The sequence below is a fragment of the Loxodonta africana genome, chromosome 2 (assembly GCF_030014295.1).
Source record: "Loxodonta africana isolate mLoxAfr1 chromosome 2, mLoxAfr1.hap2, whole genome shotgun sequence".
NCBI classification, from domain to species: Eukaryota; Metazoa; Chordata; class Mammalia; order Proboscidea; family Elephantidae; genus Loxodonta; species Loxodonta africana.
The window spans coordinates 102,521,363-102,549,080 of NC_087343.1; the positions used below are offsets into that span (position 1 = coordinate 102,521,363).

At 41.6% G+C, this 27,718-nt stretch overlaps 1 protein-coding gene across 1 annotated transcript; it reads left to right on the top strand.

Moving 5' to 3' along the window:
- The first annotated feature begins 11,275 nt into the window (after positions 1–11,275).
- Positions 11,276–13,953, top strand: GPR150 (G protein-coupled receptor 150). The gene has a single exon (XM_003404721.3). It carries the CDS (start codon positions 11,997–11,999, stop codon positions 13,296–13,298), a length of 1,302 nt encoding a protein of 433 aa, XP_003404769.2. The 5' UTR covers positions 11,276–11,996; the 3' UTR covers positions 13,299–13,953.
- Positions 13,954–27,718: the final 13,765 nt, after the last annotated feature.

Here is a 27,718-nt window from a genome sequence, read left to right on the forward strand (position 1 = left end):
AAATAGTATCTAACAATTTTATCTAACAATCATGAAAACAAATAAAAACTTCCAAAACCAAGACAGATTGCCCAATGCCAGAATCTGAGAGGAACTGACACTGTTTATAAACCAGATGGAGGAAAATTTGGGGGCTTCACTTTTTATCACTTCTACTGTGACCACCCTTCCAATCTACCATAATCTGTTGCTTAGAATTCTGCAGTAACCTTCTAAGCGATCTTGATTCTGTCCTTGGCCCCAGCAGCGGGAGTCGTTCTGTTAGAATATTCAGAGCACATCACCAGACACTCAAAACCCTCCACTGGTTTCCCATGTCACTCTTGAAAGCCAAAGTCATTACAACAGCCTATAGGGGCCTGGGTGATCTGACTGCAGGGTATCTCTCAGACCTCCTGTCTTTCCACAGTCCCCCATTGTTCACTCTGCTCAGCCACACTGGCCTCCCCGTTGTTTCCAGGCAGACCAAAAACACATCACCTCCAGGCCTTTGTTAATTCTGTCTGCCTAAAATGGGGTCCTTCTCTAAGATTTATACATGGCTCACTTTCTTACCTCCTTCAGGTCGTTGCTCTGAAATGTCACCTCACAAGAGCTTCCCTGCTTTATTTTTCTTCATAGAAATCATTAGTATTCAACTTAGTGTATGCTTTGCATATTTAATTGGTTTATACTGTGTCCCACTTCCATACCCTCACTGAAATGAAAGCTCGAAAGTTGCATGGCTTTTTATCTTTTTTGTCCACTAAAGTATCCCAAGTGCCTGATACATAGGAGAAGCATAGGAAATACCTGTTTAACTGACTTGCCGGAATTGTAGTTTCTCAGATATCACATTGCTTTAGAAAACCAGCATGTTAAGCCATGGCAGAGTATGAGGGGGAGTAACCTCAAATAGAGCCCACTAGAAACAGTGAATTCTAGAAAAAGCCTGCAGAAGAAAGCTGACAAAGAACACTGTTTAATCTTCTTATATGATCAAGAACAGGAGTCATTAAACTTTTTCCATAGAAGACCAGATGTTAAATATTTGGACTTGTAGGCCACATGGTTTCATTTGCAACTAGTCAACTCTGCCACTGTATCATGAAAGCAGCAACAGGTAATACACAAGCAAATAAGCATGGCTATGTTTCCATGGAAACCCTGGTGGCGTAGTGGTTAAGTGCTACGGCTACTAACTAGAGGGTCAGCAGTTCGAATCCGCCAGGCGCTCCTTGGAAACTCTATGGGGCAGTTCTACTCTGTCCTATAGGGTCACTATGAGTCGGAATCAACTCAACGGCACCGGGTTTGGTTTTTGGTTTTATGTTCCTATAAAACTTACAAAAAGATAGTGGGCTACAAAAGTCAGAATGGGCCATGTAAATCAAAGACTACATTAGCCTGAGACCAGAAGAACTAGATGGTGTCCAGCTACAACCAATGACTGCCATGACAGGGAGTACTACAGAGAATCCCTGAAGGAGCAGGAGAGCAGTGGTATGCAGACCCCAAATTCTAGTAAAAAGACCAGACTTAATGGTCTGACTGAAACCAGAGGGATCCCGGAGATCATGGTCCCCAAGACAGGACCCATTCTAGAAGCCAAATCTTCAGACAGGGATTGGACTGTACTACATACAACACAGAAAACAATACTGATAAAGAGTGGGCTTCTTGGATCAAGGAGACAATGAGACTATTCGGGCAGCTCCTGTCTGCAGGGGAGATGTGAAGGCTGAGGGAGACAGAAGCTGGCTGAATGGACACAGAAACACAGGGTGGAGAGAAGGAATGTGCTATCATTAGGGGGAGAGCAACTAGAAGTATATAGCAAGGTGTATATAAGGTTTTGTATGAGAGACTGACTTGATTTGTAAACTTTCACTTAGAGCACAATAAAAATTTTTAATGAGAAGCTGGGGAAAAAAAAAAAGTGGGCTGGATGTGACCCATGTGAGTCATAGTTTACAACCCCTGATTTAGAATAAGAGCTCCAAAACTTTGCAAAAATTGGAATCACCTGGGAATGTTTAAAAACTATTAATGCCAGGCTCCTACCCTCAAGCATCAGGAATTTTAAAAAGCTTACCACGATTCTAACGTGTAGCAAAGTTTAGCAGCCACTGGTATGGAAACTTGTGTTTTGGTACTTGGGCTAGAAGCATCCACATCACCTGGGAGCCTTATCAATATACTTTTATTGGCCTTTTGGGGGAAAGAAGGATTTTGTATTTTTTTTTTCTACAGTTTGGGGCTTTTGTATTTCAATAAACCCAATGGATCCCAATGAAAATGATTAGAATTGATAACATTCGGTTAAGTGGTTGTGTATACAAAAATTAGTAGTTATACATAAGAAAAAGCACTAGGTCAAAATGGAAATTAGGAAAAATATTCCATATGCATTATGACATTCTATAAAATAAATTTTAATGAATTAAATTAGATATAAAAAAACTAAAATTCTATGAAGTATATAAAACAAGATATGAACATGGAAAGTAGACAGTATGTTCTTAGATGCAAGGATCTAATATAAAAATGTCACTTCTCAAAAATTAATGTATAAATTTCATATGATTATAATTTTAATCCCAAAGGTCTTTTTTCAATTTGACAAAATTATTTTAAAGTTTTCATGGGAAAATGGATGTCTGAAAATAGCTAATAAAATTATACGAAAGAATACTGAGGTGTAACCTTACCGGCTATTAAAACACTATAAACCACTGAGTCAAACCAAGAATTTGGCAATAAAGGCCATAAAGCAAGAGAGAGAAGTCTCAACATGAACTAGGTAGAAGAAGCCCAATGAAGAACACAGAGAAGAAGATCTAAGCCTGTACCAGGACTATTCCCTGCTACACTGGTCATACACATGTGTGTGTTTGTGTCTCCATATTTAATTGGGTACAAGTATGTATATTAAATGCTAATCTGCTGCTGGGAAAGAGGCAGAAACCCAGTAATGCCTAGGATACTATGTTGATACAAAACAATCGTCTCCTGCCACAATTTGCAGAAAATTATAAGGCAGAGTACAGCTGCTATGGGGGAATAGAACAGGAATGTAGTGAAAGTTCCACCCCTGAGGCTCAGACACTCATGGCCTGCATAACACTGAGGATGGAGAAAGAGGATCAAGAAAACCACCCTACTCCCACCAAGAGCAACAGCACCCTACTGCAGAGGGAGAGGCAGAAGCATGGAGAGAGATCCCTTCTGGCTAGTTGTGCAAGGCCTACTGAAAGTTAAGGTGCAGCAGGAACACGGGGCACATCCTTCAGCACTACAGGCCTCACACTAAAGCAAGATGGCAGCATTGTAGTATAACTGAGGTAACTTGGACACCCTATGGGGCAGTTCTACTCTGTCCTATCAGGTTGCTATGAGTCAGAATCCACTCAACAGCACCTAACAACAATATAGCACCAGCAGAGCCCTGTTGGTGAAGTGGTTGAGAGCTCAGCTGCTAACAAAAGGTAGGCAGTTCAAATCTACCAGCTACTCCTTGGAAACCATATGGGGCAGCTCTACTTTGTCCTATAGAGTCACTGTGAGTCAGAACTGACTCCACAGCAATGGGTTTGGTTTTGGTATAGAAATAACAAAGCCCAAACTTAGTGCAACTACTGACTAAATCGACTAAATTTCCCTCCCTAATGGCCTACCTCCAGGTCATTGCATATTTCATTATTTTATTTTGTCTTCTGGAGCCACCCTTTGAAATCTTCTGTTCAGCTCTTTTACTTCATCATTTCTTCCTTTCACTTTAGCTACTCTGTGCTCAAAAGCAAGTTTCAGAGTCTCTTCTGACATCCATTTTGGTCTTTTTTTGTTTTATTTTAAATTTTCTTTTTTAATGACCTTTTGTTTTCTGTGTGTATGTCTTTGATGTCATCCCACAACTCATCTGGTTTCTGGTCATTGGTGTTCAGTGTATCAAATCTATTTTTGAGATGATCTCTAAATTCAGGATGAATATACTCATGGTCATACTTTGGCTCTCATGGACTTGTTGTAATTTTCTTTAGCTTCATCTTGAACCTGCATATGAGCTTTGCATTGATGGTCTGTTACACATGTGGCCCCTGGCCTTGTTCTGACTGATGATATTGAGCATCTCCATCATTTCTTTCCACAGATTTAGTTGATTTGATTCCTGTGTATTACATCTGGCAAGGTCCACATGTATAGTAAGCAGGATAACAATGGACATGTTTCAACAAATGGATGTGACACTGGAAGCGCTCACTCGTCTCCGCCAAAAAATCTGGAAGACAGCTACCTGGCCAACTGACTAAAAGAGACCCATATTTGTGCCCATTCCAAAGAAAGGTGATCCAACCAAGTGCGGAAACTATTTTACAATATCATTAATATAACACACAAGTAAAATTTTGCCAAAGATAATTTAAAAATGGTTGATGCAGTATGTCGACAGGGAACTGCCAGAAGTTCAAGCTGGATTCAGACAAGGACATGGAATGAGGGATATCATTGCTGATGTCGGATGGATCTTGCCTGAAAGCAGAGAATACCACAAAGATGTTTACCTGTGTTTTACTGACTATGCAAAGGCATTTGACTATGTGGATCATGAAAATTACGGAAAACATTGCAAAGAATGGGAATTCCAGGACACTTAATTGTACTCATGAGTAACCTGTACATAGACTAAGAGGCAGTCGTTCAAACAGAACAATAGGACGCTGCGTGGTTTAAAATCAGGAAAGGTGTGCATTAGGGTTGTATCCTTTGACCATACTACCAATCTGTGCACTGAGCAAATACTCTGAGAAGCTGGACTACATGAAGAACAGGACATGAGGGTTGGAGGAACACTCATTAACAACCTGTGATATGCAGATAACACAACCTTGCTTGCTGAAAGTGAAGAGGACTTCAGGCACTTACAGATGAAGGTCAAAGACTACAGCATTCAGTATGGATTACACCTCAACAGAAAACAAAAGTTCTCAAATCTGAACAAATAAGCAGCATCATGATAAACAGAGAAAAGACTGACGTTGTCAAGTATTTCATTTTACTTGGATCCACAATCAACGCCCATGGAAGCAGCAGTCAAGAAGTCAAACGACTTTGGTTTGCATTGGGCAAATCTGCTGCAAAAGACCTCTTCAAAGTGTTAAGAAGTAAAGATGCCACCTTGAGGGCTAAGGTGCACCTGACCAAAGCCATAGTATTTTCAGTCTCCTCACATGTATGCAAAAGCTGGGCAATGAATAAAGAAGACCAAAGAAGAACTGATTCCCCTGAATTGATGTTGGCGAAGAATACTGAATTTATCACGGACTGCCAGAAGAATGAACAAATATGTCTTGGAAGAAGTATTGCCAAAATACTCCTTAGAAGCAAGGATGGTGACTTTTGTCTCATGTACTTTGGACATGTTATTAGGAGGTACCAGACCCTGGAGAAGGATATCATGCTTAATAAAGTAGAGAGTCTGCGAAAAAGAGGAAGGCTCTCGATGAAATGATTTGACACAGTGGCTGCAACAATGGGCTCAAACATAACAATTGTGAGGATGGCACAGGACCGGGCGATGTTTTGTTCTGTCGTATACGGGGTTGCTATGAGTCAGAACCAACTCCATGGCACCTAACAACAGCTGCCTAATAGATAAAGAAGCACACCCATTTCCAGGAATAAATACTGTTTACATCAGTCACTAGTCTTCTTTTACACATAATGTCTACCATTCAATCAAAACTTACAGGGCAAAAAGCACGGGGGAAAATAAAACAAACAAACCAAAAAACACTGTCAAGAGATAAAAGCACTAAATAGAACCAGACTGAGAGATGTTCCAGAAATTGAAACTATTCAAAAGTGACTTTAAAATAACTATGATTAATATGTGGTAGGATATAGTAGAAAATGTGGACAAGGCCCATAAATAGATGGGGAGATTTCAGCAGAGAAATTGAAACTATAAAAATAATAAAATGGATAGTCTAGAAATGAAAAGCATGCTATCAGAGATGAATTCCATCAACTGGCTTACCAGCAAACTGTATACAGCAGAAGAATGAATCAATGAATCTGAATATCAGTCAACACAAATTTTTCAAATTAAAACAATGAATTTCAAAGGGTGACAATGTCCTCTGAGAAGATAATGTCAAATTGAATTATAAAAAAAAAAAAAATAAGACTCAAATCTATGCTATCTTGAAGAAACCTTCTTCAAATATAAAGACATACTAGGTTAAAGGGTGGAAAAAAATACAGACCATGGTAACACTAATCAAAGCAAACCTGGAGGGGCTTTATTAATATCAGGTAAAATTCAAAACAATGAATTTTACCAGGAATGAAGAGAGATCTTACCTAAGATAAAGGGGTCGATTCATCACGAAGACATACCAACTCTAAATATATGTGCTTAGTGACAGCTTCAAAATACGCAAAGTAAAAATGATAGACCCAAATGGGGAAAAATTGCAAAGCCACAATTACAGTTGGAGAATTCAATTCTTTCTCTGTAATTGATAGAGCAAGTAGACAATCAGTAAGAATATACAAGAACTGCACTAACCAGAACACCAACCAACTCGACCTTGCAGACATCATGAAATAATGCCCGACAAAAGCAGAATACAAATTCTCTTCAAGTACATATGGAACATTCACCAAATTGGTCATATTCTAGGCCACAAAACTATGTCTCAACAAATTTAAAAGGATAAGGATGGAAATAACGCAGAATATGTTCTACGATCACAAAATAATATAACTACAGATCGATAACAAAAAGATCTGGAAAATCCTCCCAATATTTGGAAATTCAACAGCACCTTTCTAAATATCTAGTGGTTCAAAGAAAAAAAATAATAGCAGAAATTGGAAAATATTTGGAATTGGATGAAAACAATGACACTACATACCAAACTTTGTGCTGTTAAAAGGTGCCGCTAAACCAGTGCCTGGAGAGAAATTAAAGCATTATATACTTATATAAGGAAACCTTGGTGGCGTAGTGGTTAAGAGCTCTGGCTGCTAACCAACAGGTTGGCAGTTCAAATCCACCAGGCGCTCCTTGGAAACTCTATGGGGCAGTTCTACTCTGTCCTATAGGGTCGCTATGAGTTGGAATTGACTCGACGGCAACAGGGATACTTATATAAGATCTCCCTGGGTAATACTAATCACAAGGTTGGAGGTTCCAGGTCACCTAGAGGCACCTTAGAATAAAGGCCTGTCGATCTACTTGCGAAAAATCAACCATTGAAAATCCTATGGGGCACTGCTCTGCCCTGACTCACATGGGGTTGCCATGAGTCAGAATCTACTCAATGGCAACTGGTTTGGATTTTTTTATACTTATGTAAAAAATAAATACATAAATAAGAACATCTCAGTGGCATCGGCATACATCTTAAGAAACCAGACAAAGAAGAGCAAATTAAACCCAAAGCAGTCAGGACGAAGAAAATCATAAAAACAAAAGCAGAAATCAATGAAATAGAAAAAAAAAGTAGAGAAAACCAATGAAACCAAAAGAGGGTTCTTGGAAAATATTAATAAGTAACAATAAAGGAATAGTATGAAAAACTTCATGCCAATAAATTTGATAACTTCGATGTAATGGAAAACTTACTTGAAAGACATCAATTACCAAAACCCGTTGCCACTGATTTGATTCTGACTCACAGCGACTCTATAGGGTAGAGTAGAACTGCCCCATACAGTTTCCAAGGCTGTAATCTTTATGGAAGCAGATGGCCACATCTCTCTCCTCTGGAGTCGCTGGTGGGTTTGAACTACCGAACTTTTCTGGTTAGCAGCCAAGTGCTTAACCACTGCACCACCCGGGCTCCCCAATTACCCAAGTTCATTTCAAATAGAATCATATAACCTGAATAGCCAGCTCTAAATCAATTAAGATAACCAAACCCAGTGCCGTTGAGTCAATTCCGACTCGTAGCGACCCTTTAGGACAGAGTAGAACTACCCCATAGTGTTTCCAAGGAGCACCTGGCAGATTTGAGCTGCGGACCCTTTGGTTAGCAGCCGTAGCACTTAACCACTACGCCACCAGAGTTTCCATCAATTAACATACTGAATTCAAATTAAAAGCAAACAGGCCCAGATGGCTTGGTTGGTGAATTCTACAAAACATTCCAGAAAATAGAAAGAAGGAATACTTTCCAGCTCATATTATGAGGCTATAATTATTCTCATATAAAAACAAGATAAAGACTGCATAAGAAAGAAAAATACAAACCAGTATTCCTCATGAACATAGACATGAACACAGAATCTAAATTGTGTCCCTTTAGAAAAGGGAGTGGAGGAGTGGCAAAAGGTGGGACAAGGGACTCTAAGTTGTTATCAACCTTCTAGTTCTTTTTGAACTAGAAAAACCCGTGCATGTATTATTTTGATAAGAATTAGTTTTAAAAATTGTTTTTACCAGATTTTACAGAAGTTAAGCTCTGTGAAATCTAATTTCACCAGTAGAGTTTTGTTTTGTAATATGGAAGAGCATTTCAACAAATTTGAAACAAATTTTTGAATTATGTTAAGGAGCAATATTCAACTGGTATTGGTTAGGAGAGTGATTAAATTATGCATATTGCTCAGAGAGAGCTCTCTGGAAGATGTGACTCACAAACTGGGATGATGTGTATGACACACACACACACAAAAAAAAAAAAAAACCCTCAGGCAAAACCCTCTGACTGGATAATGTGAAAATTAAACTCTACCTTAAATGTCCCACCCAGAACGGTTACTCCTACATTTCCACAGAGCTTCCTTGGGTTTCTATGGACAATACTGGCATAGATATGAAACGCTGGGTTTTTTCTGTTTTTGTTTTTTTTCCGGTGATAGATTTATGGTCAGGGCAGGAACTTTTGCTCAAATTTATCTGAAATGTATCTATCCATTCATTTATCACCTCAACAAATATTTACCGATATTTAAGCATTAGGGATATGATGATGAAAATGACTAAAGTATCTGGTCACATTAAAACCAAAACCAAATCCATTGCTGTCGAGTTGATTCCAACTCATAGCAACCTACAAGACAGAGTACAACTGCCCCATAGGGTTTCCAAGGAGCTCCTGGTGGATTCGAACTGCCGACCTTTTGGTTAGCAGGCATAGCACTTAACTACTATGCCACCAGAGTTTCCCTAGTCACATTAGAGAAATGTAAATCAAAACCACAGTGAGATGCCATCTCACCCCAGCATTACTGGCATGAATCAAAAAAACCGGAAGTAACAAATTTTGGAGAGGCTGTGGGGAGAGAGGAACTCTTATGCATTGCTAGTGGGAATGAAAAACGATACAACCATTTTGGAAAAACGATATAGTTCTTCCTTAGAAAGCTAGAAATAGAAATACCATATGATCCAGCAATCCCACTTCTAGGAATATATCCTAGAGAAATAAGAGTCGTCACACGAATAGACATATGCACACTCATGTTCACTGCAGCATTGTTCACAACAGCAAAAGGTAGAAACAACCTAGATGCCCATCAACAGATGAATGGATAAACAAACTGTGGTACATACACACAATGGAGTATTATGCAACAATAAAGAACAATGATGAATCTGCTAAGCATCTCATAACATGAATGAATCTGGAGGACATTATGCTGAGTGAAATAAGCCAGTCACAAAAGGACAAACGTTGTATGAGACCACTACTGTAAAAACTCATGAAAATGTTTACACACAAAAAGAAACACTCTTTGATGGTTAGGAAGGAGATGGGGTGGGGACAGAAAAACACTAAATAAACAATAGATAAGTGGTAACTCTGGGGAAGGGTAAGACAGTACACAATACTGGGGAAGCCAGCACAACTTGTCCATGGCAAGGTCACGGAAGCTCCATAGATACATCCAAACTCCCTGAGGGACTGAATTGCTGAGCTGAGGGCTGTGGGGACTAGGGTCTCAGGGAACATCTAGCTCAACTGACATAACAGTTTTTAAAGAAAATGTTCTACATTTTACTTTGGTGAGTACTGTCTGGGGTCTTAAAGGACTGAGTGGCCATCTAGGATGCTCCACTGCCTCCCCTCAACCCCCAACTTTGGGAGCAAGGAAGAAAATTAAAGACACAAGGGAAAGATTAGACCAATGGACTAATGGACCACATCTGTCATTGCCTCCCCCAGACTGAGTCCCGTACAGCTAGATGGTGCCTGGCTACCACCACCGACTGCTCTGACAGAGATCACAATACAGGGTCCTGGAGAGAGATGGAGAAAAATGTAGAACAGAGTTATAACTCACAAGAAAAGAACAGACTTACTGGCCTGACAGAGACTGGAGAAACCCCGAGAGTATGACCCCCAGACACTCTATCAGCCCAGAAATGAAGTCACTTCTGAGGCTCACCCTCAGCCAAAGATTAGACAGGCTCATAAAACAAAACGAGACTAAAGGGGCACAACAACCCAGGGGTAAGGATTAAAAGGCAGTAGGGGACAGGAAAGCTGGTAATAGGGAACCCAAGGTCAAGAAGGGAGAGTGTTGACATGTTGTGGGGTTGTTAACCCACATTATAAGACAATACGTGTACTGTTTAACAAGAAACTACTTTGTTCTGTGAACTTTCTAAAGTAAAAAAAAAAAATGTATCTGGTCACAGAACAATGTCTTAGGAAATGGAGCTCCTACAGCAACCAGCAGGACTGTCATCGGTGTCCACCAAAACCTCCCATCAATGCATCTTAAAGCTGCAAATGTTTCCTCCGTCTGGGAATGTGAATCCCAGCAGACTCCCACACCTCCATGACCCCCAGATCAGAAAAGTACAGGAAATTTTACTTTCACTGTGATTAATGGAGAGCGTGTATAAAAGACAAATTGATGCTTCCAACAGGAAAACTAAAAATTTGTTTGTGAGGAGGTAGGGCTAAAAGAGGCAAGATTTAATCTAAACCATTTCCTGTGCCTTGGATTTCTTTTTAAAAAATTGGCCGCCTTATCATTTTCTTAGTCACCTTTTCTCTAGGCTTATTGGAGGCGTAGTCCCTCCTAGCAACCTCCCATCTGCTGGAAAACGGAACCAAGAGAATGAGGAGCCGTGATGACACATCCTTCGCTGGATGAAAATATTAAGGCAAAAGAATAAATGTACTATTTGCATAAAACCTATTAATGCCCTCTCCAGACTAGTGAAACAAATTTTACATCACGGAGGGAGCAGCTGTGATCCGCTGCTTCCAGTAATGAAGAGTATTTGAAACAACCTGCAAACCACTGCTACTCCCAATTGCCAAGCAACATCATTGATTTTAGTTCTTTCCATGCAGAATGCTCATTGTTGACCAGAGAAAGACATATTTTATTCAAAGGTTCGTCTATTGGGTTTTCATTTTTGCTCTAAACGCTGTTACGTTTCTTGTGTTGTTTTTCTCATGCTACTGCAGATCCATGGCATTTCAAACAGCTTTAAAAAAAAAAAAAAACTAGAACGTTTTCTATTCTTTTCTACTGGCAACCACGGAATCATTTTTTGGGCAATCTCAGTCAGGAGAGTCCTCTCTCGTGTGTTCCTTCCGGGTTAACATCAGCCTTTAGAAAGGCCGGACTAAGCGACTTCTGCCCGGGTTGTGCTCTACGTGTAAATAGCAAACGGAGAGGTCCCCAGAGCTGAGAGGTTTGCGACTCCCGCTAGGGCAGCGTGGGGGGATCGCAGCAGCAGCTGGAAGAGGATCCGCCGAAATGGGAGGTGTGTGGGGGGAATCGGAGAGGAGGGTGGAGAATAGGAATCATGTGTGCTCCTCGAGTGTACAACCCACATTTGAGTGGCAAATGACGAGGACAACCTACAAAAAACAACTAAGCGCAAATCCGCCCGAATTTCTCTCCCTTTCTGTGCGTGTGCGTTTTCAACTAACTTTGGGAACTCGTAGACCCAGAGTCGCGCCCCGTGCTGCCTTGCCACCACCTTGGTTTCGCGCGCCCTGCAAGCCCTCTTCGTTGCCACCTCTTCCTCTGGACTAAGGATGGACGATCCCTTCGGATCCTCAATTGTGCCGCCAGCGCCCAACCTCTCGGTACCCAACTCTCTGGGCTGGGGTCTCAACCTGACTTCAGGGAAGGAAGTTCCCGCCCCGTGGACGCCACCGCTCGGGACGCCCAGCCGCCGCGTCCACCTGGTCTTCCTGGGGGTCATTCTGGTGGTGGCGGTGGTCGGCAACTCCATGGTGCTGTGCCGCCTCTGCGGCGGCGGCGGCCGCGGGTCCTGGGCGGGGCCCAAGCGTCGCAAAATGGACTTCCTGCTAGTGCAGCTGGCCCTGGCCGACCTGTACGCGTGCGGAGGCAATACACTGTCGCAGCTGGCCTGGGAGCTGTTGGGAGACCCGCGCCCGGCCGCGGGCGACCTGGCGTGCCGCTTCGTGCAGCTGTTGAGGGTGTCCGGCCGCGGCGCCTCGTCCCACCTCGTGGCGCTCATTGCCCTCGAGCGCCAGCGCGCCGTCCGCCGTCCACTGGGCCCGCCGCTGCCCGCGCGCGCCCTTGCAGCCATGGGCTGGCTGCTGGCGCTGCTGCTGGCCCTGCCTCCCGCCTTCGTAGTGCGCGGGGGCGCCCCCACGCCTACCCGGCTGCAGCCGCCGTCCGCCACGCCCCCGGCCGCTCGCGCTTGGCCCGGGGAGCGTCGCTGCCGCAGCATCTTCGCGCCCCTGCCGCGCTGGCACCTGCAAGTCTACGCCCTCTACGAGGCTGTCGCGGGCTTCGTGGCGCCCGTCGCGGTCATGGGCGTCGCCAGCAGCCGTCTGCTCTGCGCCTGGTGGCAGCGCCGGCCCCGCGCCCCGGCGGCCCCGGTGCCCTGGTCTGCGAGCCCCGGCCCACTCCCCGCGCCCAACGCGCTGCCCCGCGCCAAGGTGCAGAGCCTGAAAATGAGCCTGGTGCTGGCGCTGCTGTTCCTGGGCTGCGAGCTGCCCTACTTCGCCGCCCGGCTGGCAGCCGCCTGGTCGTGGAGGCCCGCGGGAGACTGGGAAGGCGAGAACCTGGAGGCGGCGTTGCACGTCGTTGAAGTGGCCAACAGCGCGCTCAATCCCTTCGTCTACCTTTTCTTCCAGGCAGGCAACGGCAGGGTTTGGCGGAAGCGCCTAGGCACTGTCTGCTGCCCGGGGAAGGGAGTCTCGGAGGACGACGAGGGGGCCCGTGGCCACCAGGCGCTCCATCGCCACCGCTGGCCTCACGCTCACTATCACCACGCTCGGCGGAAGCAGCTGGCAGAGGGCTGCATGCGCCCACCTCCGCCGCGCCCCAGGCCGCTGCCCTGCTCCTGCGAAAGCATCTTCTAGGTGCTGGATGACAGAGATAAATCATCTGTCGCCGCAGCGCAGCCTCAACGGAAAACGAGGGCAGGTGGGGTAGGTTTAAATCAAAGCACACCATGACGGACAGGAAAGTCTCCCGGAGAGTTACAACCGAAGCTGCCACCCACCTCCATTCTCCTATTGTAACTACTGTCTCCTTCTAATGTTTACATTTCCCGGCACTTTTCCAGTTTCTTACCTCCCAGTCCCTCTAGCCTTTCCCCAGTTGTGATGGAAAGAGGGCGAATCATTGGGAACTTGTAAAAAGTGAGTCAAAGTTATAGAGTTCTTATTTTTGCAGTTGTTTCTCGCTCTCATAATCTTGTGAATCACCTAAATTGCCAAGCGTTCATTATTTGCTGTGTTGTCATCTGTTTCTTACATAAATTTGAATCCTGCTTAAATCAAGTCAACCTTCGGGACCACTGAGTTTGCCTTTCTTTCCAGGAGGAAAATCCCCCACGTTGCTCCCTGGGGAGATTGAAAATTGTACCAGTGATACTGTCAGAAATGTAATTATACTGTCACTTCAGAGCCACAGAGCATTTGCAAAATAAAAACATTTCCCACAGAGCAATTAGTACTTTTTTACATGGCAATGTGTTCTCTCAGAAGAAAATCTGTTTGGCCTTTATTTCCAGTCTAGCTACTACCTCAGTAAAAACCAGGATTGTAGGAACTAGACACAAAAACTTCCCTTGGTCCCTTTCAAATATGCTCTGTTTCAACAGGAAACTGTCCTTGTGCCCAGATCAGTCTACCTCTGTGCTACTGTGTCCATGCAAAGTTCCATGCAGACTAGGAAAAAAAAAAGTTCCCAGCAGACTACAGAAGGGAAGAGCCAAGGTGGTGCCTGTGCTCACCATCCCAGGTGGAATCCCAAGGAAGTTTGAAGCCTGGAAGGAAGCTGCATCCTCAGAATGCTGCATGTAAGTATAGAATTCTCTGATAAAAAAATGAAGGTAATGCCTGTTGGTCTGGATTGTTGAGAACAAGGTCAAGAAACAGATTTAATTGATGACCTCCTCCTCTTAACTATCCTTGGTTCTAGAGAGAAGCGGCAGCAATTATGGACAATAAACGCGTGTATTTACTAGTGACTTTCATTTGAGAGTCTGAAAGCTTTCCATTACAGTGTTTCCTGTTTATGCACAAATACAGAACTAAGATGCAGAAACGGAAAATGATCAAAGTTTACTTTTAGAGAGAATGCTTTCCAAGGGCAGGTACCCTTTTTTTCATGGATATATCTCAAACTCTTACAACAATGCTTGGCATGTAGTAGGCACTGAGCACATAATTGTTGATTAATTCATCATATAGGTCAGATATAGAATAGATAAAATACAAAAGAAATTTTCATTAAGCTTGCCTTATCTTCCTCCAGCATTTTGACAACACATGTTAGGGAGTTACAGGTTTTCCTTCCTCTTTTCTTCTCCTTGCTAGCCTGCTGAGGATGCTATAGTCTGCAAAATACCAAGAATAAGTTAGCCAAAGAGAGAACACAGTTGCCTTCGTGAACCCAAGACTAGATTATAGCATTATTTTTATTAATTAATAAGCATTTACTAACTTGCTTATTTTGTGCCAAGTAATGTGCTAGGAACAGGAGCCCTGGTGCTGCAGTGGTAAAGCGCTCAACTGCTAACCAAAAGATTGGCAGTTCAAACCCACCAGCTGCTGTATGGGAGAAAGATGTGGCAGTCTGCTCCAATAAAGATTTACAGCCTTGGAAATCCTATGGGGCAGTTCTACTCTGTTCTATATGGTCAATATGAGTCAGAAAAGACTTGACGGCAGTGGGTTCAGTTTGGTTTAATGTGCTAGGAAGGGGCCCTGGTGGCACAGCGGTTAAGCGCTTGGCTGTTAACCAAAAGGTTGGGGCTGTTAACCAAAACGTTGGGGGTTTGAATCCACTGGCCGCTCTGCAGGAGACTAATGTGGCAGTCTGCTTTCATAAAGATTACAGCCTTAAAAACCTATGGGGCAGTTCCAGTCTGTCCTGTAGGGTCGCTATGAGTCGACTTGACAGCAACAGGTTTAGGAGACAAGTAATTTGACAATTACAGTGTAGTGTTATACATGCTTTCATAAAGGGTCCATAGGTTTCAGATAGGGAAGGATGTTCTAGGCAGTGGGAACAGCACTTACAAAGCACAGGGGAGAGAGAACATAGCGTGGTCAAGGAATAACATTAGTTGGAATGTCTAGCATTAGGATGCTTGTGGGGCCTGACCTGATGGACCCAATAAAGAAAGATCTTGTGTCCCAGGCCAAGAAAGCAAAAAGTGACCTTTGAAGGATTTAATCAGAGTTGTTACATGATCAGATTTGAATTTTATAAAGGCAACTCTAGTGATGGCACAAAAGATCAACTAACTGGAAGAAGGTTATGCCTTTAGGCAGAGATAAAGGCACATATGCCTCAAAATGTTCTATCACTTAGAATGACTTTTAATGTTGTATCATATCAGTTAGAATCACTGATAATGTTGTATCACTTAGAATGCTCTCCACTGAGGTAATAAATTTAAGCCAGCTGAGTTGAGTTCTCTGTTGTCTGCAGTTGAGAGCACCCTAACAGAAAAATGGAATTAGCTGGCTTAAATTTATTAGCTCACATAAAACGAACTCTAGTGCTATGGCTGCCCCAGGGTTCATTGATTGGGTAACCCAAGATTATAATCAAGGATCCACATCCTATCCATCTTTCCATTGTCATCCTGTGCTTATGGGCTTGACACTCAGGCCAGTTCCTCTTGAGGTCACAAAGTGAATGCTGCAGTTCCAGGCATTACCTTCAAACAAGACAATGTCCAAAAGAAGAGGAGAGACTTCCCCTTTCTCTCTCTCTTTCTTTCCCACTCTTGTTAAGAATAAAGAAACATTTCCCAGAAGTCTCCCAGCAGACTGACCCCAGCAACATCTCCCAGTGTTGTTCATTGGCCAGAACTACAGTACCTGCTCATATCTAGATCTATCATTGCAAGGGAAATGGGACAATCTGGAACTGAGGACTCGACTTGCATGAGAGAGGGTTAAAAAATAGGGTTCCGTAGGATAGAAAGGAGGGCAAATGCTTGTTGAAGAAATAAGAACAAAACCTTTAAATGATTGCAAAATTGTTAAAGAAATTGATTTTTACAATCTAGTAGGGGTTTTCAGCTAATTGCCAACTAGAAATTCTAAGAATTCTTCTGCTGGGTCAGAAATATCCAATACCAACTCAAGTAGTTAATTTGAAATTGAATTAAACTGAACTTACCCTAGATTTTGTGAAAGATTTAGTTAAGCCCAGTTCATACTGAAATGCTTGTCTTCTATAGCTAGGGAATGTTCTCTAAATTCAATCTAAAACTTGAAGTAGATCTAGGTGTCTTGGTCCCCATCCCTGGAAGCATTTGTAGATAAAGAAATTTGAAGCATCCCTTAGAATGGCCGTCCTGTTGGTGTTGATCTTAGGATGCCTACATTCTTACAGACAACCCAGAAATTCAGTTCTAGCCAATCAAGGAAGTTCCAGAGGGCTTTTTTAGATTCAGACTCTTCTAGAGTGGGACACACCATTCACATCACAAAGTAAAGGTGAATGAACAGGTTGACCCTGAACCTGCCCTCTTTTCTAGTTATCATCCAAATTGGAAATGGCTAGAGGAAAAACAAAATCCACATACTTGAAATTTGCCCCATGAAGTAGAGAAATTAAATCCTCCTACCCACAGAAACCCTGGTTGCATAGTGGTTAAGAGCTCGGCTGCTAACCAAAAGGTCAGCAGTTTGAATCCACCAGGTGCTCCTTAGAAACCCTGTGGTGCACCTGTACTCTGTCCTGTAGGGTCGCTATAAGTTGGAATTGACTTGACGGCAATGGGCTTGGTTTTTGGTTACCAACATATATTCCCCTTTGAGTTAGATTTTAACCAAGCTGCTGCTCGCAGGCCTGGATTGTAAGACTCCAGGTGGCACTATTTATACAGATGATGATGTGAATGCCACTCCTAGCATTCAGTAATGTGGTGGCTCTGATTTTAACCAGAACTTTAAAGACTGAATACAAAGAATTCTGTATCTTTAGAAAGAACTAGCCACGCAGTAACATACAGCTATGAGAAGTAAACATGACCTATTACATAATGTGAAGCAGAAAGTATATAGAAAACAGCCAAGAGTGTAATTAAGTAAACTACAACTAATGATTAGCTATAAATGATATACTAAAAATATAGTAGTCTAGCTCGTTTGTGGAAGAGGAGATAGATTTAAAACATTTTTTTTCTAAGCCACTTCCTAGGAAACATGGAAAAATGTAGAAAATTTGAGGAGCTTCCCTTCCATTCCTAAAATGTTCTGACTTGATCAAAGAGAAAATATTGTAATAAAGATGAATGGTTATTAAATGAAACTGATGTTTTGCCAAGTGGGGATGCAGTGTAATACACACAGAGAATTTAAAGACCTAGACTTGAATCTCAACCTCTGCCACTTAGTAGCTGTGTCACTTTAGGCAGTTTGCTGAATATTTATTAGTATTGGTTTCCTCATCAATAAAATGAGGTTCATATGATCTATTTCATAGGATTACTGTATGTAAAATATTTGATGGGGGGGTCATGTCAGTTTTTCTCTTCAGATTCACCCCAGTACTCAATAGATGATATTGTTGTTGTTGTTGTTAGGTGCCATTGAGTCGGCTCCGACTCACAGCAACCCTATGCACAACAAAGAAACACTGCCCGGTCCTGTGCCATCCTTAGAATTGTTGTTATGCTTGAGCCCATTGTTGCAGCCACTGTGTCAATCCACCTCGTTGAGGGTCTTCCTCTTTTCCACTGACCCTGTACTCTGCCAAGCATGATGTCCTTCTCTAGAGACTGATCCCTCCTGACATGTCCAAAGTATGTAAGACGCAGTCTCGCCATCCTTGCTTCTAAGGAGCATTCTGGCTGTACTTCTTCTAAGACAGATTTGTTTGTTCTTTTGGCAGTCCATGGTATAGTCAATATTCTTCACTAACATGACAATTCAAAGGCGTCAGTTCTTCTTCGGTCGTCTTATTTCATTGTCCAGCTTTCACATGCATATGATGCGATTGAAAATACTATGGCTTGGGTCAGGTGCACCTTAGTCTTCAAGGTGACATCTTTGCTCTTCAACACTTTGAAGAGGTCCTTTGCTGCAGATTTGCCCAATGCAACGTGTCTTTTGATTTCTCGACTGCTGCTTCCATGGCTGTTGATTGTAGATCCAAGTAAAATGAAATCCTGGACAACTTCAATCTTTTCTGCATTTATCATGATGTTGCTCATTGGTCCAGTTGTGAGGATTTTTGTTTTCTTTATGTTGAGGTGCAATCCATACTGAAGGCTGTGGTCTTTGATCTTCATTAGTATGTGCTTCAAGTCCTCTTCACTTTCAGCAAGCAAGGTTGTGTCATCTGCATAACGCAGGTTGTGGCCATTGTTATAACACTGGGCTGTGAGGGATGCAATCTCATTGAGTATTATATGAAGGGAAGAGAATCATCATGGAAGATTAACACAGCAATAGTGGGATATAGTAATAGGGAAATTGAGGTTTAAGGAAGGCTTAGTGGGCATTGTTGATTGCCTTCCTAGATCCATTTCTCCTAACAGTTTTCAGATTCTTAGTAGAGTATCCATGCCTCTTCTGAACAGTCAAGCGCTTTGAGAGAAGCTGACCCTTTTCACACTCTGGGAATGGGCCTTTATTAGTTTAATTACATCAAAGTATTTCCATACCTCTCACCACCATGTCTTGATCAGGAATGGTCATGCAACTGAGGCCAATGAGATAGGAGGGGAAGTTTGTTGGGGCCTCTTAGGAAAGAACCTCTTCACTCCTCTGGGTGAGCTATGGGAGCCAGCATGCTCTCTTCATCTCTCTCCCACTGACGATGAATGAGGAGCATGTAAACTGTTGGCTGCTGGCAGCCCATCTCTGACCATGAGGGGAACCAGCCATAGGACAAAGTCAGCATTGTAGATACAGCAGAGTAGAGACATGAAAAGAACTTAGAACCTTGTTGACCTTACTGCACTGTCATATCAAAAACCACTGAGACCTGTCCTATTAAGTAAGTCAATACATTTTATTTTTGCTTAAAGCAGCTGAGTTGGATTTTCTGTTACTTGAAGCAGCAAGCAGCCTCTAACTGAAGTAAAAGCTTGGCAAGAAAAAGAGTCCTGTTTTAGCCTATTGTGCAATGGCTTATGTTCTTTATCAAAGAAATCAGGAAGATTCCAAGTGTACTTTTATTTGGCCCATCAGCCAGTATGTGTTGAGGGACTGTAATGGACACTGTGTTGGGCACTATGAGGCAAATTGGAGAAAATCGAAGATGTAACTCATATTTTAAAAATCTGTACTCTATTAAGAACTATGGTTTTTATGGTAAGGACTTTGTTGAGAAACCTCAGCCTGTAATTATTGATGTTATAGGACATAATTTGCAAACTGTTGCCACTGGTAATTTTATTCATTAATTCATTGATTTGATATTTATTTTTAAAGATCAATCACGTACAAAGCACTATATAAATTTTATTATATACGTATGTGTATATATGTGTGTATGTATATATATAACCCACTGTTGTCCAAGTCAGTTCCAACTCATAGCGACCCCGTAAGATTTCCAAAGCTGTAAATCTCTACAGAAGCAGACTGCCACATCTTACTCCTGCAGAGCCACTCATTGTTTCAAACTGTCTACCTTTCAGTTAGCAGTTGATCACTTTAACCCCTGTGCAACCAGAGCTGCTTAGTTTATTACATATGTAGATATGTATCACTTATCACAGACATATATTTCATTTAAAATTTAGCTTTTGGGTGGGAATTAGGACCAACTATTGCTATTGTGCTGCCCTTTTCTATGGCCAGATTGGGAAGTGACAGCCATAAAATGAGATGGAGTAGATTGTTACAGTTATGGCCCCAATGAATCACTTCTCTTAGATCCACCCATTGTATAATCTCCCACATGGAGTCTGGGCTTAGCCATGTGACCTGCTTTGGCCAATGGAGAAGCAGTAAATGTTTCACAAGCAGGGCTTGATAAGCATTTATGCATCGAGATTTGCCCTCTCAGAAAAACTGCCTTAAGACCATTACGTCACGAAGAATCCCAGAATAAAAGACCATGTGGAGTGAGAGGCCCAACCACTTAGCTACCCAGCCAGGCCCAGCCTACAGCTGACCCTCCAGCTAAATGCATCTGTATGAATGAGCCAAAGTGAGACCACCATAAGAACTGCCCAGCTAACCCACAGGATTATGAGAAATAATAGATCATAGTCATTTTAAGCCAATAAGCTTTGGGATGGCTTGTTTCACAGCAATAGATAACTAAAACTTGGGTAAAGTAGTAAAATAGGTGCTTTAAAAATGGGAGGGAGAAGACAGTGACCTAAAGTTAGAGGATTGGGGTGAGCCTGAATCAGTGCAGTGTCTGTTGCTCACATTGGACCTGTCTGGCTCCCACCATAGCATCTTCCTTGAGTGTTGTGATACAATATCTACAGAGAACTGAGGAAACGGTACAGCCTTGACAGGCATGAGACAAAAACATCACAGAAGGAGGCCGGCCACAGACACACAGGACTCCACCTGAGTTTATCAAGATCACTTTTGGAGAAAGTTAAAGGGGGCTAGTATTCCTTCTGAATCCCTGGATGGCACAAATGGTTAAGTGCTTGGTTACTAACTGAAAAGTTGATGGTTCAAATCCACTCAGAGGTCCCTCAGAACAAAGGCCTGGTGATCTACTTTTAAAAGGCCACAGCCCTGAAAATTCTATGGAGTGCAGGTCTACTCTGAAATACATGGGGCTGCCATGAGCCAGAATCAAGTAGACAGCAACTTGTTGGTTAGTATTCCCTAAGTGGTGAATTTGGACAGGACCTGCTAACTGGATGCTGTGGTAAAATAATTTTTACAGCCAGACTTGTGGAACTTGGAAAATGCAGATTATGGTTAAGATCTATTGGCTAAGTACAAAAAGGAGGATCATTCATCCAATACACAGGTGCAAAATTCCATGAAGATTACAATGCTAGTCAATAATAATGAAATACTATTTTTTTTTCCTAAGGAGGTCATATTAAATTAGAATTCTTAATTCTGTGATTTCATAAGGTATGAGGAAAATGCTCTTTTTAAAAGTTTTACTATTAATATCGCTACTATTTTAGATAATGCATTGCTATTTGAGAAGCCAGTGAGTTTTTTGTTGGTTGGTTGGGTTTTTTTGTAACTAAGAGTGCAGATACTGACACATTATAATTTCACATGACTAGTGTCTTTTTGGTTGCAAGAGTACATTGACAGGGAAGTGCCAGAAATTCAAGCCAGATTCAGAAGAGGACGTAGAACAAGGAATATCATTGCTGATATCAGATGGATCATAAATGGAAGCAGAGAATACCAGAAAGATGTTTGGCTGTGTTTTATTGTCTATGCAAAGGCATTCAACTATGTGGATCATAACAAATTATAGATAACATTACGAAGAATGGGAATTCCAGAACACTTAATTATGCTCATGAGGAACCTGTACATAGACCAAGAGGCAGTCATCAGAACAGAACAAGAGGACACTGTGTGGTTTAAAATCAGGAAAGGTGTACGTCAGGGTTGTATCCTTTCACCATACTTATTTAGTCTGTATGCTGAGTAAACAATCTGAGAAGCTGGACTATATGAAAAAGAATGTGTCATCAGGATTGGAGGAAGACTCATTAACAACCTGCAATATGCGGATGCACAACCTTGCTTGTTGAAAGTGAGCAGCACTTGAAGCACTCACTGATAAAGATCAAAGACCACAGCCTTCAGTATGGATTACACCTCAACATAAATAAAACAAAAATCCTCACGACTGGACTAACGAGCAACATCATGATAAACGGAGAAAAGATAGAAGCTGTCAAGAATTTCATTTTAATTGGATCCACAATCAATAGCCATGGAAGCAGCAGTCAAGAAATTGAACAATGCATTGCACTGAGTAAATCTACTGCAGAAGAACTCTTTAATGTGTTAAAAAGTGTTTTAAAAAAGCGTATCATTTTGAGGCCTAAGGTATGCCTGATATAATCACCTTATATGCATGTGAGAGCTGGACAATGAATAAGGAAGACTGAAGAAGAGTTAACGCCTTTGAATTATAGTGTTGCAAAGAATATTGTATATACTATGGACTGCCAGAAGAACAAACAATTCTGTCTTGGAAGAAGTACAGCCAGAATGCTCTTTAGTAATGAGGATGGCGAGACTTGATCTCACATACTTTGTGGAGAGGCCAGTCCCTGGAGAAGGACATCATGCTTGGTAAAGTAGAGGGTCATCGAAAAAGGCGGAGACCCTCAATGAGATGGCTTGATGCAGTGGCTTCAAAAATAGGCTCAAATATAGCAACGATTGTGAGGATGGTGCAGGACTGGGAAGTGTTTCGTTCCATTGTACATAGGGTCCCTATGAGTCAGAACCAACTCGACAGCACCCAACAACAACAGTGACTTTTCTAAGAAAAAAATATGGGAGAGTTCTCTAATCTCCTCCTTCTCCTGTATCTGTCCCAACTTATTTAGTTGCAAGGAACAGAAACCCACTCAAACTAGCCTAAAATAAAAGGGAATTTATAGTTCCTTGAAATAAAACATCCAACAGCACAAAATAGCTTCAGGCAGGGATAGATCCAGTTGCACAAAAGAGGCTCTGTCTCTCCCCATATCTAAGCTCTGCTTTTCTCTGGGTTGGCTTTATTCTTAGACAGCCTCTCCCCCAACAATGACAAAGGAGCCTCTAACAACAGATTCTACCATTCTGGTGAAACCAATGGTAAGAGAGTGCGTTGTTTCAAGAGTTTCAGAAAAATCCAAGATTGACTAAACTGAATTGGGTGTATGGCCAGATCTGGGTTATGTGCACATTCTTTTGGGGAGGCAAAGTGAGGGATAAGGGTGCCAGTGAGGACCATTTGGACCACATGGGCTGAATTTTTTTTTTTTTTTTTACTGTAAGAAGAGGAAATTGATGACAGCAAAGTTAAATATACTCCCCAACATCTCCATTTAAGGAAATAAAATTTAAAAAAAAATTTATGTGTGCTCTGGATTCAGATTAAAATTATAATTTTGTTAAACTTAATCTGTATACTTTGGGTCAATTTGCCAGCAAATTAAAAAAATATTTATTTGTGGTAGCAATACACACAACCACACATCCATTCACAATTTCTACATGAACAATTCAATAACATTGGTTACATACTTCACATAGTGTCACCATTCTGTCTCTACCTGTGTTGCTTCATCACCATTAATTTAGGCTCTCTGCCCCTTAAAGTTCTTATCTGTGCTTTAGATTAATTGTTGTCAGTTTATACTCATATTGATAATTCTTTATAAGAGCAGACATTCTTTATTACTTGGGCTAAACTGTTGTTTAGTTTAAAGATGGCTTTATAGGATAATTAGAGTTCAAGGTTTAAAGAATATTTCCGGACAACAGATTCAGGAATTTCCCCAGTCTCAATGGATCTAGTAAGTCTGGTTTCCATATGAGTTCAAAGTCCTGTTCCACACTTTTTCTCCTTTTGATCAGGATCCATCTATTGGGTCCTTGATCAAAACATTCAATAATGGTAGCCAAATGCCATCCATTTCTTCTAGTCTCATGGTAATGGAAGTAATAGCTTACGGAAGCAAATGGCTTCTTTCCTTCTCTGATTCCTAGGTCTCCTTTCTCTGCTTTTCCAGGAAAATAGAGACCCATTCGGGTATTTTGGGCAGCCGCTCACAGACTTTTAAGACCCCAGGCACTATTTTACTGAACTAGGAGATAAAACAGAAATTCTAAAAACATTAGGACATTTGGCTTGATCCAAAAAAAAAAAAAAAAAACCAAACCCAGTGCCGTCGAGTTGATTCCAACTCATAGTGACCCTATAGGACATAGTAGAACTGCCCCATAGAGTTTCCAAGGAGCTTGATTAAAAGAAAAAAAAAAAACCCACTGCTTAGACTTGCAAATTTTTACCTGTCTTCATGAAAGTGCACCAAGTCATGTATCATTTCATCTAATTATTTAAACACAAAAGGATACACACAATTGAAAATTTAGCCTGGATCATCATCCATGAGGTTATGCTGTGAGAAGCGATGTAGGTAATGCATGCTATACGTTCAGTAATCACTCTGCAAGCCGTGGCCTTCATTCCTGTGGCCATCAAAGTCGCACCACTACGTTAAGATAATTAGAACTGTTTCATTATGGATTATTTATGAAATATTTTCTCAGTCAACTGGATGAGTTTGTTTCTTTTAGTGCACCTTGAATTTTTTAAAAAATATTTTTTATTCTTCACTGAGCATTTATCATTATTGTATATTTTAAAAATGAACACTAAGAGCCTGCTCTAGGCCAATGTGTTCCAGAGAGTGCTTTGTGAATCAGTAGATGCTTTAATAATAAGGGAGAAAACAAATTTTATGGTCAAATATTTTCAGAACACTAGGTTAAATAGGTTTCTCTCCTTTCCAACATTTTATTATAAAATATATAGAAAAGCTGAAAGAATGACACAAAATAACACCCACATATCCATATTGAGATTCAAGATTTGTTAACGTTTTGCCATATTTGTGTTCATATATATGCTTTTTTTTTTAGTGAATGACTTGAAAATTAGTTGCAGGCATCATTATACTTCATATCTAAATACTTTAGCATGTATCCTCTAACCACAAAAGTATGACTACACCTAAGAAAATTAACAATTCCCTAATACCATGTAATACCCAGTCCATATTCAAATTTCCCCTTTTGTCCTCAATTTGACTTGAATAGATTTTTTTTCTTTTGAATCAAAATCCAATCACAGTTTACACATTGCATTTGGTAGTTGTATCTTTTTAGTTTTGTTTTTATTCTAAAACTGTCTCCCTGACCTTTTTTTAAATGATGTTTTTAAGAGACCAAGCCAGTTGTCTTATAGACTATGTCATATACTGAATTTTTCCTCATGGTATCTGCTAATTTATTCTTCTATTTTCAAGCAGGTTTCTCTATAGCAGTACTTCTCAGAGCCTTCAGTATGTTAATGTGCAGGATGATTCTGCAAGTGGACACCTTTTAGGAGCCCTGCCCACTTCACAATAACCCTTCCATTAAGAATTGCCTCCTACCCCAAGTACACACACACACACACACACACACACACACACACACGCCTCTGGGAGTCATGTATCAACTTTGTGACCCCATTTTCCTGGCCAGTCCATTGGAACAACCTTTTAAAGACTAGGGCAGATAAGACAAGTGGTTACAGAAATTTAGACAGTTAAGCACAGGGGCAACTAGGGAATTCAGGATAAAATACTGTTATTAGGTGAGTTTGAAAGTGATGTAGTTATCATAGCTGTGGAAATTGGTGATGCTGGTGCCCCGAGGGAACAGGTATGAGAAATGTGTTGAGTCAGGGCTTTAAGGAACGTGCAACCAAGATGACACATTAAAGTAGAGCCAGGCTGGATAATACCAGAGCTATTACAGGTCTGGCTTAGAGGGTAGTCTGATGGAAGGTTAGCTCCTGTTGGGATCATTCAACGAAAGGAAAATTTTTTGCACAGCGAATGCTTTGGACAGACCCAGTGGGGAAAAAAAGTCTGGGCTAGAAACCAAGAAGAGAGAAAAAGGCAAGAAGGCACTCAGATCTAGCAAAGAGTGCATAGGGCAGGGAAGGAAAGAGACCAACTTAAGATGCAAGGTAAACTGTAAGAAACTCTGCTGAGCCTTCCTGAAAGGGACAGGGGTGTGGCAGAGGGAATTGGAACACTGAAGACTAGGACATTCAAGACCTGAAGAAAGGCAGTGTCATGAAGAGCATGTGGTAGAAGTATTTTCCCTCCTTCAGACTTGAGGAAGCCAGATTCAGAATCATCAACAGCCGTCAGGAATACTCCACAGGCGATACCCTAGGTGGAACAAACACAAGGTAGTGGCGAATCAGCCCTAGGAAGCCAGTTGCATGACCCTAAGCAATTCCATAACAAGAAGGGGTGAAGTCAGTCACTGTGTTTGAGACTGAAAATGCCTGCTCCTGAAAATGTGGAGACCTTGACATAGATAAAGCCCACCCTCAATGCTGCATGTACATGCCAGAAACACAAGGCTCAGCAGTGTTAGATGAGAACACATATTATTTACGCCTTGGGTTTCATGTGAAGGGATTTCAATTATATTAACACTCTTGGACTCTCTTCCCTGTTGAGGTTAAAAAAAGAGTGGCCCAATTAAAAACAAGATAAACAACAACAAAAAATATCTTTTTCATATCTCGGTTCTGAATGAATGTCTAGGTAAAAACTGAGATTTAGAGATTAAATCCTCTTCCAAGTTAAAGTCCAAAGATATCAAAATCCAAAGAATTAAAGTTCAAAAATAAAAATTTCCTGCCTTGTATGAAATAATTAGGAAAAAAAAATAACAGTTGCTATGGAGTCATCTCTGAGTCATGGAGACCCCCAAGTGTGTCAGAGTAGAACCGTACTCGAAAGGGTTTTCAGCGGCTGATATTTTGAACGTAGATCACCAGGCCCTTCTTCTGAGCTGCCTCTTGGTGGACCCGAACCTCCAAACTTTCAGTTAGCAGCTGAGCACATTTACCATTTGCACCACCCAGAGACCCCACGAAATAATTAAAATCTTCCCCAAATTCTGATTCTGTGCAGTTTTCACTGGAGGGGTTCCTGCAGCCTGGGTGGAGCTGTGGGTCTGTCTTAGTTACCTAGAGCTGCTATAATAGAAATATCACAAATGGTTGGCTTGAACAAACAGAAGTTTTTTTTCTCACAGTTTAGGAGGCTAGAAGTCTGAATTCAGGGTGCCAGCTGTAGTGGAAGCCTTTCACTTTCTGTCCGCTCTAGAGTGAGGTCCTTATCTCTTTCAAGTTCCTCATCCTGGGCAATCTCCATGTGGCTTGGCATCACTCTTCCCCCATCACTTGCTTTTTTAATCTATTTTATATCTTAAAAGAGATTGATTTAAGACATACCCTACTGTCTCATTAACATAAGAAAACCCATTCTCAAATGGGATTATAACTGCACGTTATAGGGGTTAGGGTTTGTTGTTGTTATTAGGTGCCGTGGACTGGGTTCTGACTTATAGCGACCCTGTGTACAACAGAACAAAACACTGCTCGGTCCTGCACCATCCTCACAATCTTTGTTATGCTTGAGCCCATTGTTGCAGCCACTGTGTCAATCCATCTCATTGAGGGTTTTCCTCTTTTTCGTTGACCCTCTACTTTATCAAGCATGATGTCCTTCTCCAGGGACTGATTCCTCCTGATAACTCATCCAAAGTATGTGAGACAT